At 44.5% G+C, this 22603-nt stretch overlaps 1 gene segment (V, D, J or C); it reads left to right on the forward strand.

Moving 5' to 3' along the window:
• The window catches only part of LOC123352657, a 63872-nt gene extending 41483 nt beyond the window's left edge, over positions 1–22389 (forward strand). Inside the window, 2 exon segments of the C gene segment in view lie at positions 14733–15044; positions 22310–22389. Coding sequence covers positions 14733–15044; positions 22310–22389 — 392 coding nt within the window.
• The last annotated feature ends 214 nt before the right edge of the window (positions 22390–22603 follow it).

Raw genomic sequence — 22603 nt, forward strand, 5'->3', positions numbered from 1 at the left:
TCCTGGCACCTGTATTTCAACATTTCTTATTTCTGCTTAAAGGTACATACAACATTTCTTTAATCCATTCTTATTTTTACAATATAATTCATTCTACTTTCAAAATCCCTCCTTTTGGTCAAGCTTTCGCCATGACCAACATTTTACTGGGTTCCACATATTAACCGTTCTTTATCTCTTTGTTCATCAGCGATTCAAAATCATCATATTAGCACTCTGTTTTGGGGCAGTCACCTGGATGGCATGCTGTCCTGGGATCTCACCCCCACTTTGAGCTTGTGGGTTCAAAGATGGGGACCCGCAGGTATTCTGCCACCACCCTAACCCTTAGGGTAGGGTTCCTTCTCGCTGCCACCACTCGATTATTTCGGTGAATCGAGACACCCCTCTGCCCCCCCCGTCTCCCTTCAAAGACACTCCCTGGGAACACAGATCCACTCACAGAGGAGGAACCTTCCCCCTCCCTTCTCTTCCCTCTCTCCAGCCTGCTCCGGAGAGAGAGATACCTTGATTCCAACTCCTTGAATCTCTACGCACAGGGAAGCAGCCCACTTCCCCCCTCCCTCTCCTCCTTCCAGAGACTTTCCCGGGGAAGCACAGATCAAAGCACAGAGGGAGGAAGATTCGTTTCCTTCCCTCTCCCTTCCCTGCTTTCTCTGCTTGGAGACAACCCTTGTCTCCACAGAGTGGCGCCTAGCTTCCTTCCCCTGAATCCACAGGTAAGGAACTTAACCAAGTCCTGAACTTAAAAGAGTTTATTAAAAGAATAAAAAAAAGAAGAGAAAAAATACACAATCTCTATGAATCCAAGATAGACATTCATAGGGTCTAATCTTATTAATCCCTGGAGAAATTTCTCCCTTTTCCTCAGTACAAACAATACAGGCAAAATTACGAATAATCAATACAAACACACAGAATTGCAGACCCAGGATTCTTATATGAAATTACCCTGTACTTCTAATACTCACTAGCTTGAATAGAAGAAATTAGTTCAGAAAGATGAGCAGACTTGGTTAAACGTCTGGGCTGGTGTAGTTCCAGACGGCTAAGAACACAGAACAAAGAACACAGAGACCCAAGTTCCCGCTCTCTGGGATTTTCAAATTCTCTTCCCTGATTGGTCCTTTAATCAGGTGTTTCACCAGGTCTGTGTTAACCCTTTACAGGTAGACCTTAACCCTTAACTAACTACTTATGACACGCCCCCCAAATCACCAACAGTGGGAGCACTGGCGGTGATTTCCTCCTAAACTGTAAAACCAACAGAGTAATAAACACATTCTCTATTACATATACTACTAAGCATATAACATGTAAAGAACACTTTTTAGCCACTAGATTCTGGGAAACTATCACGAGAGAGTGCATCAGCAACTTTGTTGGAAGCTCCTGAAATGTGTTGAATTTGAAAATCAAAGTCTTGGAGAGCTAAACTCCATCTGATAAGTTTTTTGTTGTTTCCCTTGTTAGTATGAAGCCACTGTAGTGCAGCATGATCGGTTTGTAGCAGGAACTGCCGTCCCCAAACGTATGGGCGTAGCTTTTCCAAGGCATACACAATGGCGTAACACTCTTTTTCACTGACGGAGCAGTGGCTTTCCCTCTCAGACAGCTTCTTGCTGAGAAACACGACAGGATGGAAGTTGTGATCCGGTCCTTCCTGCATTAGTACCGCTCCTACCCCACGTTCAGATGCATCGGTGGTAACTAGGAAGGGTTTGTCAAAGTCCAGGGCCCTTAATATAGGGTCAGACATGAGCATCGCCTTAAGCTGGATAAAGGCTTCCTGACACTCATCAGTCCACTTAACTGCATTTGGCTGGGCTTTTCTGGTCAGATCAGTTAGTGGAGCAGCGATTTGGCTGTAGTGTGGTACAAATCGCCTGTAATATCCGGCCAAACCTAAGAAGGATTGGACCTGTTTCTTTGATCTTGGGACAGGCCACTGTTGGATAGCCTGCACCTTGGCCTGTAGGGGGTTGATGGTTCCTTGACCCACCTGGTGTCCTAGGTAAGTCACTCTGTTTTGGCCTATTTGACATTTTTTGGCCTTAACAGTTAGTCCTGCCTGCCTGATGCGCTCAAAAACCATTTTCAAATGTTCTAGGTGTTCGGGCCATGAATCAGAAAAAATGGCCACATCATCGAGGTATGCAACTGCACAGTCTCCCAATCCTGCTAGTAGACCATCCACCAGCCTTTGGAAGGTGGCAGGTGCATTCCGCAGTCCGAACGGAAGCACATTAAACTCATACACCCCTGCATGGGTGATGAAGGCAGATTTTTCCCTGGCAGGTTCATCCAGTGGTACTTGCCAGTACCCCTTGGTTAAGTCAATGGTAGAAATGAACTGGGCACGTCCCAACTTTTCCAATAGCTCATCAGTGCGTGGCATTGGATAGTTGTCTGGACGAATTACAGCATTTAGCTTACGGTAGTCCACACAAAAGCGTATTTCCCCATCTGGTTTGGGAACCAGAACCACTGGAGATGCCCATGCACTGGTAGAAGGGCGGATGATACCCATCTCCAACATGTTGTCAATCTCCTGTTTAATAGCAACTTTGGCATGAGGTGACACCCGGTAGGGTGGGGTTCTAATCGGGTGAGCATTACCTGTGTCAATGGAGTGGCAGGTTTGCTCAGTCCGTCCTGGTTTGGCTGAGAACAAGGGCGCGAAGTGAGTGCACAGCTCCTTCATCTGTTGCCGCTGCAGACGTTGCAGGGTTGTGGAGAGGGTCACCTCTTCCACACCACCATTTCTTTTACCTTCGTAGTAGACACCTTTAGGCCACTCGCTGTCATCTCCTTCCCGAACTGTAAAGTGACAGACCTGTAATTCTCTGGGATAAAAGGGCTTTAGAGAGTTAACATGAAACACTTTAGGCTTTAAAGAGGAATCAGGGAATGTTATGAGGTAGTTAACAGCTCCCAGGCGCTCCTGGACCATGTATGGTCCTTCCCAGGATGCTTCCATCTTATGGGCCTGTTGCGCCTTCAAGACCATGACCTGGTCTCCTACCTTGAAGGACCGCTCCTTGGCATGTCGATCATACCAGACCTTTTGCTCCGCTTGAGCATCTCTTAAGTTCTCTCGAGCAAGGGCCCAAGAGTCTCGGAGGGTGTTTTGAAGGTTGCTTACAAAGTCCAGAATGTTAGTCCCTGGAGGAGGTGTAAACCCCTCCCATTGCTGCTTTACCAGCTGTAATGGCCCCTTAACCTCATGGCCATACACCAGCTCGAATGGTGAGAATCCTAAACTGGGATGTGGAACAGCCCTGTAGGCAAACAGCAACTGTTGTAACACTAGATCCCAATTATTGGAGTGTTCATTGACGAATTTGCGGATCATGGCCCCCAATGTTCCATTAAACCTTTCCACTAGGCCATTAGTTTGGTGGTGGTACAGGGTGGCAACCAAATGATGCACCCCATGAGTTTCCCACAGGTCTTTCATGGTCCCTGATAGGAAATTTGTTCCCGAATCTGTTAGAATCTCGAAGGGCCAACCCACCCTGGTAAAAATGTCAGTTAAGGCCTGGCACACAGTTTGAGCCCTGGTGTTGCCTAGAGCTACTGCTTCCGGCCATCTGGCAGCAAAGTCCACAAAAGTCAGTATGTACTGCTTTCCTCTGGGGGTCTTTTTTGGGAAAGGACCCATAATATCCACAGCTACTCGCTGAAATGGGACCTCAATTATGGGAAGTGGCTGGAGAGGGGCCTTGACCTGGTCTTGAGGTTTTCCTACCTTTTGGCATACCTCACAAGACCGGACATACTTGGCAACGTCCTTGCCCATCCCCTCCCACTCGAAGGACCTTCCCAACCTGTCTTTGCTTCGGTTCACCCCAGCATGGCCACTGGGATGATCATGGGCTAAGCTTAAGAGCTTTTCCCGGTACTTTGTCGGAACTAGCAACCGTTTTTGAGGATGCCAGCCCTCCTGGTGTCCACCAGAAAGACATTCCTTGTATAAAAGTCCTTGGTCCACAACGAACCGGGATCGGTTAGTGGAGCTGAGAGGCGGTGGGTTGCTGCGTGCCGCCGCCCATGCTTTCTCGAGGCTGTCATCGGCTTCCTGCTCAGTCTGGAACTGTTCCCTTGAGGCGGGAGACACCAGTTCCTCTGGACGTGATGTAGGTGATGAGATTGTTTCTGTTGACTGTGAACCGCTCTCCGCTGGTCCACGAGGTGTTATTTCAGGCTCCGGCTGAGCCTCTAGGGTAGGGTTGTTTGCTGCTTCTGCCAGTTCAGGCCCGTTGATGCCCTCTGGCGGTGGATTTGCAATCGCTGGCGCCGGTGCTGGCGCTGGTTGCTCTTCCAGTTCCGGTTCTGGGACTGGATGTACTATGGCTGCTGTAGGTGTTGGCCTGGGATCCGGTTCCACCACCTCTGTCTGGGTCTCTGGTAACACAGACGGGGTCTTGGTGGATGGCTCAGGAACAGGGATGGGTGCAGCAGCTCGTCTGGCTTGGCTGCGTGTAACCACTCCCTCTGTTTCTGGCGGCTCAACGTGATGGGCCAAGTGGTTGCCCAGAATCATGGGGACAGAATAATTGTCATAGACAGCAAAAGTCCACGTCCCTGACCAGCCCTTGTACTGGACAGGTAAACGCACTGTAGGTAATGTTACAGGTTTTGACATGAAGGGGCGAACTGTCACTTTGGTTTTCGGGTTGATGAATTTGGGGTCCACGAAGGTTCGGTGGATAGCTGACACCTGTGCTGCAGTGTCTCTCCATGCGATGACTTCCTTTCCGTCCACTCTCAAAGTTTCCCTAAAGCATACGGGTATTTGAGAGATATCTAATTCTGGGTTTCCTTGGTGTGCAGGTGCAAGGAGTTGGACCCGGTTCAGGTTCTTTGGGCATTTGGCTTTGATATGCCCCAGTTCATTGCATCCAAAACATCGCCCACTTGATGGGTCACGGGGTTGTGTTGGTTTACTGGAAACTGGTGAGGTAGAAGAAGAGGTAGGGTGTGACTGTGCTTGGGTTGTAGGTGTGGGCTTGATTGGCCCTCGATGGTAAGGTTTAGTCTCGGTGGGTACCTTGTGTGATTCGCTCCCTTTGGCAGTAGCTTTCGTGTTGTCTACCAATGCCATCCATCTGGCTCCAATCTCTCCTGCCTCAGTGAGAGTTTTTGGTTTACCATCTTGGATGTAGCGTCTAATGTTCTCAGGAACACCATCTAGGAACTGCTCCATCAATATCAGGAGGTGTAGGTCGTCTAGCTCCTCAACCTTGGATCCTGATATCCAGGAGAAATAGTGTTTTTCCAGGTAAGCAGCGTGCTCTGGAAATGACATCTCTGGTTTCCATTTCTGGGCTCTGAAACGCTGACGGGCGTGATCAGGGGTGATGCCCATTCTGAGTCTGGCCTTGGTTAGGAACAGTGGAAAGTCGTCCATCTGGTCTCTAGGCATTTCAGCTGCCACAAGGGATAATTGTCCACTGAGCTGTGACCTCAGCTCCATCATGTATTGTTCTTTAGGAAGATGGTATCCAATACAGGCCCTCTCAAAGTTTTCTAAAAAGGCCTCAACATCATCCCCTGCCTTGTAGGTGGGAAATTTTTTCCGAAAAGTTTGATCAGTAGGTGGATGGGGTGGTGGATTATGCTGCTTAGCCTTTTCTACTTCCAGAGCCTGCCTCTGGATTTCCAGATCTTTCTCTCTTAATTCCATTTGTCTGATGTGGTCTGCCTCTCTGGCTTTCTGGTCTGCCTCCATGGCTGCCATGGCCATCTTGTGTTCTCTCTCTTTGGCTTCCAGGATTTGTATTTGCAATCGAGCAAGCTCTAGTTGGTCACTTGTTTCCGTCATGTCTGTGCCTTGGGGTGCTGGCCACACCCCTCCCTGTTTATGATAACTTGAGTAAAGAAAGGGTAATTAATCCTGTGTATAGCAAATTGTGTGTTGCAACTCTCTATTGTTCTGTACTGAGCAACAGGGAAAATCTAAAAAACTCTCTGTCTCTCTGCGAGAAAAGACTAGTGAAATTCTCGCAGGTATCAGTGGCTTCCTGCCTTCTGCATTTCAAAAGTCACAGGAAAAAAAACTTGGCTTCAGGATCTTTCTCTCCTCACCAAACCTGTTTTCCCTGTTGGATGGGATGAGCTCCGAGGAGCACCTCCCCCCACCCAAGGAATCCTGATCACACAAAGGAGGGACACACCTCCTTGCAACCAGAGCTAAAAATGTTTCGCTCTGAACTGTTAAAAACCTCTGGCTTGAGAATCGTTGTCTCCCCAGCAAACCTGTGAGGGCACTTCCCCCCACCTAAGGAATGCACACACCTCCTAGGGAAGAGTTTTTCCTCAGCATAGCCAGCAGAGAAAAAAAAACTCCTAACCCTGAAAACTGCTTCAAACTGCCTTTTCCTCAAGCTGCCTGTCCAAGCAACAAGAAAGAAAATCTGCTTCCAACAAAGCCTGCTGGAAACTTAATTCCCTCCAGCCAAACTGCTGAAACTGAAAACTCCTTCTAACAATGGGTTCGAAACTCCGCTGCCACCATGTCCTGGGATCTCACCCCCACTTTGAGCTTGTGGGTTCAAAGATGGGGACCCACAGGTATTCTGCCACCACCCTAACCCTTAGGGTAGGGTTCCTTCTCGCTGCCACCACTCGATTATTTCGGTGAATCGAGACACCCCTATGCCCCCCCCTGTCTCCCTTCAAAGACACTCCCTGGGAACACAGATCCACTCACAGAGGAGGAACCTTCCCCCTCCCTTCTCTTCCCTCTCTCCAGCCTGCTCCGGAGAGAGAGATACCTTGATTCCAACTCCTTGAATCTCTACACACAGGGAAGCAGCCCACTTCCCCCCTCCCTCTCCTCCTTCCAGAGACTTTCCCGGGGAAGCACAGATCAAAGCACAGAGGGAGGAAGATTCGTTTCCTTCCCTCTCCCTTCCCTGCTTTCTCTGCTTGGAGACAACCCTTGTCTCCACAGAGTGGCGCCTAGCTTCCTTCCCCTGAATCCACAAGTAAGGAACTTAACCAAGTCCTGAACTTAAAAGAGTTTATTAAAAGAATAAAAAAAAGAAGAGAAAAAATACACAATCTCTATGAATCCAAGATAGACATTCATAGGGTCTAATCTTATTAATCCCTGGAGAAATTTCTCCCTTTTCCTCAGTACAAACAATACAGGCAAAATTACGAATAATCAATACAAACACACAGAATTGCAGACCCAGGATTCTTATATGAAATTACCCTGTACTTCTAATACTCACTAGCTTGAATAGAAGAAATTAGTTCAGAAAGATGAGCAGACTTGGTTAAACGTCTGGGCTGGTGTAGTTCCAGACGGCTAAGAACACAGAACAAAGAACACAGAGACCCAAGTTCCCGCTCTCTGGGATTTTCAAATTCTCTTCCCTGATTGGTCCTTTAATCAGGTGTTTCACCAGGTCTGTGTTAACCCTTTACAGGTAGACCTTAACCCTTAACTAACTACTTATGACACATGCCTTACACGATTTTGGATACAACAGGAGACTAAGGCCATGGCTACACTTACAAATTTGCAGCGCTGCAGCAGGGTGTGAAAACACACCCTCTCCAGCGCTGCAAATTGTGGCGCTGCAAAGCGCCAGTGTAGTCAAAGCCCCAGCGCTGGGAGCGCGGCTCCCAGCACTGTCCGTTATTCCCCACAGGGAGGTGGAGTACGGACAGCGCTAGGAGTGCTCTCTCCCAGCGCTGGTGCTTTGACTACACTTAGCGCTTCAAAGCGCTGCCACGGCAGTGCTACCACGGCAGCGCTTTGAAGTGCTAAGTGTAGCCACAGCCTAACTGAAAACATACAAAAATTATTAGGATTCCAAACAGCATAGTCAGGGCTCCCTGAATCAATCAGTTTCCTATGCCAGAGAAATTGAACAGGTTACTTAGCCACTTCCATAAAGAACTTGGCTCTTCATGGGGAAGATATGCGATTTGTTCTAAGTGGCTAGAGCGATCTATTACCTCATTGGTATCGTCAGGTATAAACACACAACATTGTTTTCCAATGAGTGCATGGGTCCCTCCTTTGGCGCCAGCACTATGTCCCATGCCTGATGGTTTTGGAGGGTCACCTGTTGGATCGCCCCTGTTTCTTTGGCCAGGGCTCTTAAACTTTCTCCAGTTTTATTTGCCATTATTTTAACTACTGCTTGTAACCTCAGGAGCCTTTTTGCCTGGTGTATTACTCCCCCAAGTGGGATAAAGGAACTGCCAATAGCCTCTTCCCAGGTGTCATTACTGTTCCATATTGTGTTAAATGGACAAGGTCCTCCAGTGAGGTCTGGGGAATTGAGTGGGATAGCCAGGACAGGAACACCAGTTTGAGAATGGGCTGGGATGTGGCTGCAGACCCAGCATTTAGAAATAATAAGTGTCTGAGCTATCCACACTTGCTGCTGGATAAAAGAATTGTCATTGTGGACTCCCCAGACCTTAAGACACCAGCAGACGAGGAACAGGCGCCACCAGAGGCGCATGTTGGAGGCAGGGCCCTTCTGGTTCTGACAACCTCAACTGAGGAAACCGCAGTCATGGTTTTACGTCCACCAGGCAGCAGGCGCTAGGCTCGCTACTGCTTCTTCTTGGGCCTTGCTTTAGGTTGTTGTCTGCTTCTGGCAACCCTTAGGAGAACGTAGATTGTAAGGTATTGCAGGCTGTTCCTCTATGTCGTCTTCTGGAGTCAAAATTGACTCTGCGTGGTCTTGAGGTAATGATTGGTTTGCTGGGGGTGGTGCATTCTTACACTGTGAAGCATGTATCCACTCTGCGATGCCAGACAGTTTAACAGTCGTCTGGCTAGTAAGCAGTGCCTGATGATTCTTTGATGTTCTTTAAGTCTCTTTACTACTTCTTCCTTGACTCTGGCTATAACAATGGCCTTCACACCTTATCTTTTCCTGATGCATACATTCCTCATTCACACAAACAGATTGAGAATACAAACTAGTATTTTATATCGAGCAAAAAGGCATTGCAAATTAAACCTTGCTAAGTTTTACAATTAATAACCAAGACAATTTACATTGAGACCCAAGCCTTCAATGTTTCTCTAATTTACTTAACATAGACACAATAATGAATCCTGTCTCTTACTACCTAAATCTTAAAACAAAGAGTTAGAGAGGGCCCAATTTGTAATGCATATGGGAAAACAGAATCTTATAGTCCCACAGGGTCATTCCTTTCTGCTATTCAAAAAGGGTGGCTAGCAGGATGAAATCAAATTATACTTTCATTCTTATGGGACATTATAAAATCCTGCTCCTACATATCCCCCTTTTGACACTAAGATTATTAATCGCCAGTGTCACTTCTTATTTAGTCCACGTAATAGAAAATACTGGGAGGTGATTTGGGCTTTAGCTTTGCATACATTTGTTTTATCCACCAGCACATTTTAAACATTTCAGTTAAACACATACAATTTAAAACCAAAAACAATTAGGGGTAGTAACATTAGTATGCCAGTAGTTGTGGGAGACCATCCAGAAAATGTTATACCAATGGTAAGCTGTTATGTCTTTCTGCAGTGGCAATTCTTAACATGTCCCCATTTGCATGTATAATATGAATGGTCCCGTTTTCCACATTGGTTTTTTTTTTGTTTGGTTGGTTTTTTTCTTCTAGGAACTACGTTCGTTTTTACCTTTTAACAGATTATTGGTAACTGTTTGCCATTCAGTGCCAAGATTGATAGAGAACTCAGCTAAATCAGGGCTTACAGTAAGCTGAGACTTTCTTTTGTTGTTGTTGTGGCAAATAGTAAATGTGATTATTGGTAAACACAGTACTTATATAACATTTACATTTGTCTTCTGGTGGGTTACTAACACTTTTTAAACACTTTTCCCCAAGAATTAACACATACACAGAGCCCATTATACAGTACTGTGGTCTCATTATTAATTTTATTTCACATACAGGATTCTAGTGAGATGTCTTTACTACAGGGCTTTGGAGCAACAGGCATGGATAAGCATACCCACTTTTGAGGAGTCCACTTGGTACAACCTCTGGTGTCCAATAGTTTTCCTTTCTCCCCAGCCCACTGGCTTGAGGTCCAGGACAGCCAGAAAGATCCCAGGAGCAATCTGGGGAGTGGGCTAACCTTCCATATCTTTGCTTCCAGAGCCTGTTGGTGTGCGATTTTAACAACAATTTCTTCACTTAACAAATTTTGTCTCACCATATTGGAGAAATACTATTTATTTATTTTGATAGGTCTCAAACAATGATTTTTCCTTTGCTTTAACAGATGCATCAAAACCTTAATATTTTCTGATATTACCCAAAACATCTTATGTTCTAAATATCAGCATTTCAGTACATTCCATAGCTATTGCAGTATGTTTTTTTACTTTCATTTGTTTTTGTAATAGGTTGTTCTGTAGCTGGTATTAGCTTTTTCTGATTTTCTGAAAGACAAAAAACATTTTTCTACCCCTTTCGGGTGGCATTGATTATCGCTTAAAAGATTCCTTTCTTTTACAAATACCCTTGCTGATTGGAGGCAAAACAGAGGAATTACCCCCATGTTTTCCTGTGTTTTTTGTTCTATAGGCAGGCCAGGTTTTAATGGGTTCTACTTTTTAAGGGTTATGGGAAAATTATTCCACTGTTTAGTTATTAAATTCATGAGGTGGTGTACTTCAGGTTTTTCTTCTTATATAGCAGACCAAGTTTGTAATGTTTTTCCTGCTGTGTTAAGCTTTAAGTTTATTCACAGGTAATAGCTGAGAAGCATCATTACCATATTACCTTCAAGGATTTTTCCAAAAATCATACACACTATACAGTGTTATAGGGGTACTTACTAACATTAAATTTATTTCAATGTTTAATATTAATAATAACATTTAGCATCAAATCTCTTAAAGGGATCTTGTTATACCATGTCTTTTATTTAGGCAATTTCTTTTGTGCTGGCAGTTTTCACCTTCCTTTATCAGTTAGGTAATTTGCATCAACACAGGCTTGGATTCAAAGCCATCAGCATAGCTCAGAGACTCTGTCTTAAAAGGGACACAATCAACTTCCACCAGAGTTTTGATTTCTTTCCACTTTCAACTCCTGCTTAAAAAACACACAGAGATCTGAAAAAGAAAACACAGTCTATTGCGGCTCTTTTTGGAGCCCTAATAGGATTTTAATTCCAGTAGCACGTTTCATTTGCATTTCTTTTACCCCTTTCTGCAATGTACACTGCACATGTCCTAGGGAAAATGCACATTCCTTCTATACTACAACTTTTTTTTTTAAACATTAGCCATATCAATTTTTACATAAGGTGTAACTATTTCTTTTGTTCTTACAGAGTTTTCATGTACCCTTATCAAAGTGACAGTCTGATTACACGGAGCCATTTTAAGGCTCAGTGTTTTTAACGTTGCTTCTTTTTGTTTTGTGCACCTCACCTCTGCTGTCACCTCAGAGGGTCACTGTTAATTTTTTATTCTTTCACTACAGCTTTTATCTGCTATTGTTACAAAAAAACCCAACCAACTAAACAAAAAAGACTCTAGAATCTCTCCCTATTCTCCTGATTTTGACTGCCCTACTGCAGCCATGACTTGGTCTTTATTTAAAAACATTTTAAATTTTGTAAAGAATCAAGTTACCCCTTAAGGGTTAAATGCTAAATCCCAAAGCCAAACAACACTAATTACCTGTGTCTTGCAAAAAGGCCTGTCAGTTTTGCAACTTTGAATTAACGAGTCAAATGAATTTTTAGTGGCATTAAAAACAAAAACAAAACCAATTTATCTTACACCTACAAAACAGGAGTTTTACAAACCAGATGTGCTGGTTTAGATTCTTAGAACTTTACATATTTTCACAGACAAATAGATACATACACATTTTCTTTTCCTTAACATTCCTTTGCACTGCTTTGTTTTTACATAGCTGTATATATATTTGGATTATTTACAGGCATTCTTCTGGAAAAGGGCCCATTTCCCTTCCGATTGGCTGCAAAGAAACCAAGACAGGCAGGGCTGGCTCCAGACACCAGCGCAGGAAGCAGATGCTTGGGGTGGCCAATGGAAAGGGGCGGCATGTCCAGGTCTTTGGCGGCAATTCAGTGGCGGGTCCTTCAGTCTCTCTCAGAGGGAAGGACCGGCCACCGAATTGCCGCCGAAGAATGAAGCGGCATGGTAGAGCAGAGTGCTGCTGATCGCGGCTTTCTTTCTTTCTTTCTTTCTTTCTTTCCACCGCTTGGGGCAGCCAAAAAGCTGGAGCCAGCTTGGAGACAGGAGTACCTCTTCCTTCTCAGTGCTTGCACATCTTCACAGAATAGTTTCCTCATGTGCTTTCTCCCTTCAGTGAACTAGACTTAATGAGCCTCTCATCCTTCGTCAGAGGACTGGTCATGCAAACCACATTGGGCCTAGGCTCATGTCGTTTTAGGTAGGATGTGAATGTAAGAACTAAGCTCTGCCAGGACAATGCCACTGTAATCTTACTTCTCCTAACCCGGGGAGATCCCAGAGCTGAGGTAGGTGTCTCCCTACTTCCCCCCACATAGGTGTGTTGGTGACTGGGCAGAGCTACCATCAAGACTAGCAGAATGGCTTTCAATAACTAATACACCATCGGACTGGTTCCTCCTTTTCTCCTCCCCTCCAGCACACACATACATAACTATTTTTGTGAGGTGAGTAGGGTGGAAGAGACACATTGGGTCCGTACTGGTGGAGATTGTTGGCTGAGGAACCTGGACTGAGGGATGGGGTAGAGGACTATTTCAGAGAACTACACAGCAAATGTAACTAACAGGATATGTATCTTGGGAAGATTGTTTCTCCTCTTGCCTGTCTGTCATTTGTCTGAGTTCTCTACTTGAAGCATAAGATCTATTTAGACAGTGAGCTGTTTGGGGCAGAGAGTCTCTTTTATTACATGTTTGTACTGCGCTTACCACAGCGGAGTCCTGATATTGACTGAATACTCTAGATCAGGTGTGGGCAAGCTATGGCCCAGGGGCCACATCTGGTCCTCCAGACGTTTTAATCTGGCCCTCGAGCTCTCATCAGGGAGCAGGGTCCGGGGATGCCTGGCTCCGGCGCTCCAGACAGGGAGCAGATTCGGGGGATTGCCCTGTTCTGCGCATGCTGAGGCTCCATGCGGCTCCCGGAAGCAGTGACATGTCTCCCCTCTGGATCCTATGCATAGGGGCAGCCAGGGAGCTCCACACACTGCCCCTGCCCCAAGCACCACCCCCGCAGCTCCCATTGGAACCATGGCGCCTGCAGATGAGGCAGCGCACAGAGCCACATGGCTGCTCCTCTGCATAGGAGCTGGAGGGGGGCATGCCTTACTTCTGGGAGCTGCTTAAGGTAAGCACCACCTGAAGCTTGCATCCCTGACTCCCTCCTGCACCCTAACACCCTACCCAAGCCCTGATCCCCCTCCCACCCTCTGAACCCCGTGGTCACAGCCTGGAGCTCCCTCATGCACCCCCAACCCCTCATCCCCACCCCAGCCCCCTATTTTGTAAGCATTCATGGCACACCATACCTAGATATGCCCTAGATGGACAAACTTTTTGGCCCGCTGCTCTAGATGCTAGTGCGATACAGATAATGAATAACAGTGATGATGATAATAGCAAACAACAATCGTGTAACTCATCTGTTCCATTTTCCTTTCCCATTTAGGGCCAATGATCCAAACCACATCCATTGCACTGAGTTCAAAGATGGTCTCAGCGTTACAGGGTGAAACGGTGAAAGCAGTCTGTGCGCAGAACATCGAAGAAACGGAAGGGTTCGCTATAACTCTGAGAAGAAACAGCAGCTCTACTGAGCTGTGTTACATACAGCTTGGAAATTTCACCATTTGGAGCAGAAATTGCACAGAGCGTATAAACCTAGAATACGATAAGCAGACAAAAGGGTTTTATGTTGTTATGGAGAGAGTCTCTGTCAAAGATTCTGGTGTTTACAGCTGCATCTTGGACAAGACACTTCCCCCTCCTGTGAGAACGCAGAGCCAGTCTAACATTTCCCTCACCGTGTCAGGTGAGCCGGGAGTTCCCTGTGTTCCAAATATCCTAAACGCTGCAGTGCTCTGATAAGTGGGTGAAAGGACACGTTGAAATTAGGGTGACCAGATGTCTCAATTTTATAGGGACAGTCCTGATATTTGGGGCTTTTTTTTAATGGGCTCCTATTACCCCCCACCCTGTCCCAATTTTTCACACTTGCTATCTGGTCACCCTAGTTAAAATGCTTGTGTGATGTTCACTGCTGTGGAGTGTGGGCTGCTTTGTGATGACTAAGCTCTGTAGTGACAATCTGAGCCAGTATGGTTACTGGGATGGCTTCCCGTTTATCATAGTCCTTGTGGGGATGCATCAAAGTCACCCTCAGCTCCTGTTTAACAGGTAACACCTCGTTCCCTGGTGCTCCCCATAAACACAGACACCAGTTCTGTGCACATGACCTATTTCCCCCACCCCCACCCTGGGACTGAGCCGCTCTCGCTGGTATGGGCAGAGCAGTTCAGGGCTGTTGAGGAGGAAGAGGTGGCAGCGCTCTGACCCTTGAGCCATGCCACTGGAACCCCAGCTGAATGGCTTCACGGGGAGTCGGGGACCCCCTGATTTATGTGACTCAGCCCTGGGCTATCCTGCAATGTCCCAATTTCACCTATGCGGCATTGTGCAGGTAAAGAGTTACAGCGAGCAGTGACTAGCTTTCTTCCCTCTCTTTCAGCCCTTCCAGTGGTTGAGGTTTCTTTGGCCTCTTCTTCACCCATTGACAAGGAGACCACGTTAACTTGCAGTGCTTGGGACTTCTATCCTGGGGACATCCAGCTCTCCTGGAGTAAGGGCAGCCAGTTGCTCACTAACTCAACAAGGAATGACTCTCTGTTCCACAATAGCAACGGGTCTTATTCCTATATAAGTAACCTTGTTGTTTCCAAACATGACTGGAATGAATTTGCCCAGTTTTCCTGCCAAGTGAATCACTCTACACTGAAAATGCCTGTTGTGAAAAACCTCACCCTGACCCAGTCTGAGAAAGGTAAATGGGTACTGTGCATTTTCAAGTTGTTTAGTAGCACTGGCCATTCAAGATGTTCATCTGTGTTTGTGTTAGGAAACATGTATTAGCATTCATCTGTACACAGTGAAATAAGCCCTTTATTTTCATCGTTTGCTCTGAGTGTGCTGAAGTTGACACTTGTTGGCAGAGGTCACAGAGATGGAGTAATAGCACCAAGGCCCACATATTTAAAGATACTTCCACATTATGGTGCTCTGCCTTGCAACAAATAACTGAAAATCCTCACCCTGACTCAGTCTGGTAAAGATAAATGTGTACTGTGCATTATGACCTTCTTAGGTGGTACAATCTACTCACTACGGTTACCTGTGTCCAATAGGAAATATGGGTGTAAGATAAAAAATATGATAGAAGACAAGCTGAACGTTTTGATATTTTGGCTTCAGTACCTTGTTTTAAATGATAGTTCAGATCAACATTGGGTCTTTTCTGGTGGGAATTCTGACTGAGAATATGGAGCAGTACACAGTGCAGAACAGCTCAGAGATACAGAAAGATTATTACATCTTATTATTTATTCTTAATTCAGTGTAATCGGTATTGTACAGACATAGAGCCAGACAGGACTCTGCCCCAAGAACATACCATGTTAGGGGAGATTTTGAAAGTCAATGGGAGCTGGGTGCTTACCTGCACTTTGTGCCTTGTAAAATCTTCCCCAAAATAGACATTGCAAAGGGAAAGAGTTATAAATTAATGTTTTGTACTGCTCTGTAGCAGCATGTTCCATGCAGGACTCATTTCCCACTCAGCACTGGTGTCTTTTTTGAAATGCTAAGTGAAATTGCAGAACAGTCCTCTAGAGGTTAACTTCTTCTTTGGAGAAAATAAGAATTGATATGGGCCTCAATTCTGCAAGCACATGTGCATGTGAGTAACTCTACACATGTGAATAGTATCATTGAATTCAATGTGCAAAGTTACTTGAATACATGAAGGTTTGAGTGACTGGAGTCATGGCTGTGTATACCGATCTCCCTAATGAGCTGAAGATTTCTTACCTTGGGAGATTTCAATAATCTACTAAAACAAAAAGAGGAGTGCAAGGACAGTTCTTATTTGGAGCTTATATAGTTGCTGAAATGTTGATTGATTAGAGGTAAAAGTGGCTCAGCTTTATGGAATGGAGCATAGATGCTCAGCGCTTGTTAATCAGGAGAAGTTGCGTGGAAAAATAAGGAACACTTAAATTCGTAAATTCAATTATTTATAGTTTGGTTAAAGTAAATACAGCAATGATTTGATTGCTCTAAGTAAATGTCCCACTTGTCTGCATGCACTTCTCTTCTATATTCGCAAGAGATGTTTTTCTTAAAAAAAAAAAAAGGAACTTTGCTGTCTTAAAAGAACGCTTTAGTAAAATAACGTTTTCTATCACAGCAAATTCTGAAATGTTAAGTACATACCTACGGGCTTTTATCATACCTAGTATGATGCTGCTGCTGATGCTAATATCATATGTTGTTCTGAAGAAGTATACAAAGCCATGTAAGTAAATCAATTTTATTTTACTATTCCAGTGTTTGTATTAACATCTTGCAGTAAATCTTTGATGCTCAGTTTTCATCTGTAAATTTGTGATTTCTCTTTGCAGATTGTTGTGTAATTTCAGGTGACAATTTGTTCGTCCAGTGCAGTTCTAGGACTCAGTCCTGCAATGTGCTGAGCACTCTGGTTCTGATCCATCAAAGCCCTTCATGCTTAACTTTAAAGATGTGATAATCCCAGTGAAGTCAATTAAACTATTCCCATGCCTAAAGTTAGGTGCATATTTAAGTACATTAGTCTATTGGGGCCTAGTTGAGGGAGATGAAGATGCTGGACAAGCCCCAGGAGATGTGCAGCACCTCACGCGATCAGGCCCTAACTCTTCAGAACCAGAGAAAACACCTATTTAGAGGAAATGAACATCATACAGGACCCTCTGTCCTATTTTCCATTGTCACTTTAGCTCCTCATGTTCAAGGAGATCTTCTTATCTTTGCTCTCTTACCCATTTGTTTGTGCTTATGTACCCGTTAAGCAGACATCTTTCCGTTTGTGCTATGCAGATCTTTGCATGTGTTCCATCTCCTATGGCATGCCACTGTACGGCTCTCTTTCTGTCCCTGGGCTCTCTATCATGGCTAAAAATTTCTTTTTTAAAAAAGTTGGTCACTCTACCAAGGCTTCCCATGCTGCCTTTTCATTCCATTCTTCTGATTTAAAATATATGTATTTGAAGGCAATGACTCAGAAGGAATCCTATATACAGGTGCGGCTCTAGGCATTTTGCTGCCCCAAGCACAGCAGGCAGGCTGCCTTCGGCGACTTGCCTGCGGAGGGTCCGCTGCTGCGGGAGGTCCGCCGAAGCCGCGGGACCAGCGGACCCTCCGCAGGCAAGCCGCCGAAGGCAGCCTGCCTGCCGCCCTCACAGCGCCGGCAGAGTGCCCCCTGCAACTTGCCGTCCCAAGCATGCGCTTGGCGTGCTGGGGCCTGGACCTGCCCCTGCCTATATATGTCAATTGGCCCAGGCCAACTTACTCATTAAAAACTCCTAAACCTTTCCCACATACTGACTTTTATCTTTTGGACACTTGGATCAAAGAACATTTCTGTACGTAGTCTGCATTCTTTATTCATTGCTTCTTTGTCCTACCAGTGGGCTTATTGTATTCCAAAAATGCTGATGGATGCTGAAATGCCTAATACGAACAATGTTTGCATTTGTATAGACAGTGTCTTTGCAGATTTCTTAAGCCTATTCATGCACCTGCTACAAATGTTACTGAAAGGGAAATGCATGTGATTAAATCAAAAGCACTGAAATTTATGATGATTGTGCACGCTGTAATAATCTGAGATGCATTAATCAATATTTCAGAAGCTGTGTTTCCCAGCTTGGCTAAGTAATGAGTAGTGGAAAAGTGCCAGTGGGGAACATCAGAACACTCAGCATATAGTCAGCTGAAGCCTATAAAACCAAGGCTGTAGAGGAGTTATTTAGGGCGGTGTGCGAGGGTATGAGTAGGAATAATGGAGCAAAGTTAAGAAAGGGAAAATGTAGACTAAACAGCAAGAAAGCTTCCTGACAGAGAGATACATTAGGCTGTGACATAGTCTCCAAGGGAAGTGGTAGAAATCCGATCACTTCAGACATTTTGAAGGATACTGGGTAAAACACTGGAAAATACATTGTAGGAACATTGCTAGACTATCAGGGATATGGACTGGATATCTTTAATAGGTCTTTTGCATCTCTAGCTTCTATGCTTCTTGAGACTGACTCCAATCAGATGTCGTTCCAGGTCTTTTCAGGTAATTCCTTTGAACAGCTCCTCACAATCAGCATGATGTAGCGGAAATAAATTTCAAAGAGTTAAGTTTTCTTTTAAATGTATTTTTGGTGATTTTTGAAAATCTAATAAAGCTACATTTCTAGGGATGACGGTAGTTACCATAAAGTGCGGTGAGTGCATGTGAAAATTATCATGGTGCCATGAGGTATGCAGGCTGTCTTGTTGCCATGGAAACGGTACACATTTCCTGTGCTCCTACCTTATTTTACACTGGCCACTACCGTACTACTTTAGGAGAATGGGTTTAGTGAATTTCTAGAGAGCTCAGTGTAGTGTTTATGGAAGACATGATAAGACTGGGGACCAGATTCATTGGTACGTCCCAGCTATTTTGTGCTGCTTCAGTGATATAACACACTTTACCCTTTTAACTAGCTGGATAAGCCAGTTTTATTATTGCTTTTGGCCACTGAAGCATCACAAAATAGCCAGCGTACACTGGTGAGTCTGGTCCTGTATTTTTAAGATACTTCTGTAGTGCCACATTAGAAGATTTACCGCTAAAACACCAGAGGCAAGAATTAATAGGCCAGATTTTAAAGGTATTTAGGCACCTAAAAATGCCCTGGATGCTTTTAAAAATCACACTAATATGTGTCTTTAGGTGCCTTTGAAAAGCTGGGCCAACAAACTGAGAACTTGTTTACATGGACATTTAGTTCATAATGTGCTTTGATCTAATCCCATTTAAAAGAGGACTAGAACAAAGTGCTCTAATGAACTTAGTGAACATCAGCAAGGTCAACGAGGACAGTTGGCATGCAGAGATGATAGTACCAGGTGAAGTCACACCCCAGTCTGCCATGAAACTCAATGTTCGAGTAGACGAGCTCTAATTCTCCTCACTTCAGTAGAATTGCTCTTCTCTTCAGTTTTTACTAGCATGAGATCAGATCAAACTCTGATAGTTTGCTGTACACAAGTGGTGTATCTGTTCTTATAATGAACAGTTAAAGAAATGCCCATAAATGCGTGCCACATACATCTGTGACATAAAAATCCAGCCAGAGATTAATTGGCACAGAAGAGAGTAAGTAAATATTTAGTAACACTGGGAACATGTCCGTGCTTCTGTAGTTCATTCATACATCATTAAAGAGCAATAACTTCTAGAACAAAATATCAAAAATTCTTTTTGGGATCAGGCAACATCTTAGTGAAAGGCTCCTGGGCCTGCTAATTATTATCTAACTATTATTCAACTTTCATATCTTGCAATTTTGGGGTGTAATTCACCTCTGTGCATAGGTTTATTTACCACTCAAATCTTCAGTATAGGACTACAGTGGGATTCAACTGATGCCCAGACCTTGTGTGTTTACCCTCTGCATAGGGCTGACTTTCACCCTCAGTATATTGCTCTACTAAAGTGATTTAGGAGCACTAGTTCCACAAAGTGAATGAGATTTGTCCTCCTAAATCACATAGAGGTTTCCGAAAAGCCCACCCCTAGTCTGTAGTTGGAAGGAATAGACCCTTCTAAAGGGTAAGAATGATCATCTTACAGTGAAATTGTGGTTCTCAAGTACAAAGCTTTAATGTAAACTAAGATTAAGGTTTTTCTCACTGTAACTAAGGGCCTTGCGTCACCACTGTTTTATGCTGATGTATCTTCAGTGAAATAAATGGAGTTATTCCAGTGTAAAACAGGAATGATGAAGTGGTGAATCAGGCCCATAGTCCGTTAATGGTGAAATATATCACCCCTTAACAGCTGTCTCAAAAGCAGAGGGAAAATCCATCTTTACCCAGAAAATATGCATTCTAGGACAATTTCAGTTTCCATAACTCTTTTTTGGGCTTTCCAGCAAAACACTGTGAGATTCTGGTTTTAGTCCAATGCATTCTCTTCATTACACTCCTGGGGCCAGATTCTGCTGTTACACTGGTGAATAGCTTGTCACATCATTCATAAGTTTCAATGGATTTACTCTGGATCGAGACCAATAGAACCAAGAGCAGAATTTAGTCTTTGATTAATTGACTCAAGTATGTGGGGCTGGAAAAGTCTCTTATTATTTCAGGTAAATAGCAGAGAGGTGTCTTCTGTCTCAAACTTTCTTATTACAGTGAGTTGATTGACCTAATTTTTTTCTTCTTTACAACTTTCCTCCTGCCTTTTTCACTTGCACTATTAACTCCTGGAGGTCGTCCAGCAGTTGTTATCTCATACATGTGATAACATTTAACTGCATCACAAATGCTCCTAGTTAGGGTAGACAGAAAGCACCTTCAGAGTAGGGACCATTTTCCCTCTGTTCGGTACTGTGATGGGCACAATGATGGCCCATATTTCTTCAACCATAATTTGCTTACTGTTGCTATGGTTAGTTTCTTTCCCACTCAGTCTGTTACTAAAAGCTATTCACTCCTTGATGTAGTGTACCAGCCTTTCACTGTTGTGCCAACATTAGATTAATAGCTCAGATTCAGGGTAGGCTGTTTATTCCCTTTTTGCCAATTACCACTCAATTTTTTCTTAATATACTCCGTCTGCTAGGAACATTAGAGATTGTGTAGGAACCAGGACAGCACAGAACCTAGGTAGTTCAGGGTGGAGGAAGTGGTCAGCTTTGGGGAGAAGAGTAAATATATTGGGCAATTAGACTAGTGAAGAGGACGAGGGCCAGGAAATGCTCATGGGTGACGTTGGTAATGGGAGTTTTAGTTGCATGTAGATGGCTGATGCCAGATTGAGGGGAGACAGCAGAGTGGCAATACAGGGAAAGAAGGCACACAGGTAACTGGAGCTGTCTCACTGGCCACAAACACCAATATTTTGGGTAAAAAATGCAAATGCATCTAAATCACTCTGGTCCAGATCCCCATTAGGGTTTAGTCACCTAACACCTATTGATGGGCCAAGCTGCTATTAAAAACAAGGATGGCTGAGTGGAATCTCTCCACGTCTACTCTATTCCCTTTAGAAATCTTGTTGTAACCACAACACCAACTAATTCACTCCGTACCCAACTATTCCCAGCTTTGGGAACTGGTGGGAAGGAAGGGAAAAAGGGGCTGTGGATAACATCTATATTCAAATATAATTCTAGGTTTTATCCTGGTCAGTTGTTTCAACATCATTCAAAAAAAAAATGCCTGTGAAATCTCTGGCCTTGCATCAAATTCCAAGATACATTTTTAGGACAACACTAAGGTTCTTATTGCTACTGTGAAACCTGAAAGCATTTGATACAAACTTTCCATTTTATTACTACCAATAACTCCTTCTAGCCTGAAGAAAGCCTCTAAGGTGTTTCATGGGCAGCGGGTATCAAAGGCCAGGTTATGGTCCCACCCATTTCCCACCCCACTGGCTCTCTCCCCTGAAGCTGGCGGGGGCTCAGCTGGAACTCGGTCCCACCAGCAGCCAGGGCGGTTTGGGCCAGCCTGGGGAGTTCCTCCAGCTGTGGGAGTGGGGCATGCTCAGGGCTCTGGGCATGGCCTCAGGCAGAATGGGCAGGGCTGGTGGGGTAGCCTCCCCAAAGGGCGGTGTTCACCTAACACCCAAGTTACTGACCCAGCATTTGCATCTATTGCTAGTTCTACTTTAATACTTAAATTCTCCATGTTTTGGAAGGATTTAATTGACCCTTTGGCAAACAAATCCATCAAACTCCATCCGCAAACAAGACGGGTTCAGCTTCCATTGACTACAGCTGGAGCTGTGTGTGCATAGCCAAGGGCAGACTTGAGCCAAATGTGATTATACCCTCATTTGCCAGTCATGCCAGACAGAACCTTCCATTACCCATTTTTATATTCTCATTAACCAACAGAGGTAGATGCATAAACCTGGCAGTAAATATTTGCAGGTTCTGAAAGGAGTTCACCATTTATTTTGGATCATCTTTTAAACGGCTGAATTCTCTCCTTTCTGTGCAGCTCAAGAAATCATGGAGGAACATCATCTTGATTCAACTCCTGCTCACCCTGTTGTGCTCAACCTTGTACTGGCACCCTGACAAGATAAAGGAAACACCTTAATGGGTCTCTTTGAACAGCTGATTTTTGTATGGGGACATGATGAATTACCAGAGTGTACTTCTGCTGCTGCTTTGGTCTTGAGTAAATTTAACCAACAAACAAAAAGAAAAATTGGGCTTCCCTAGACAGTAAAAGCGGCCTTCAGTAAAGGCCAAATTGTGCCATTGGTTCTGTATATGTAACTCCCAATGC

This window comes from Mauremys mutica, chromosome 1, assembly GCF_020497125.1.
Source record: "Mauremys mutica isolate MM-2020 ecotype Southern chromosome 1, ASM2049712v1, whole genome shotgun sequence".
Taxonomy (NCBI): Eukaryota; Metazoa; Chordata; order Testudines; family Geoemydidae; genus Mauremys; species Mauremys mutica.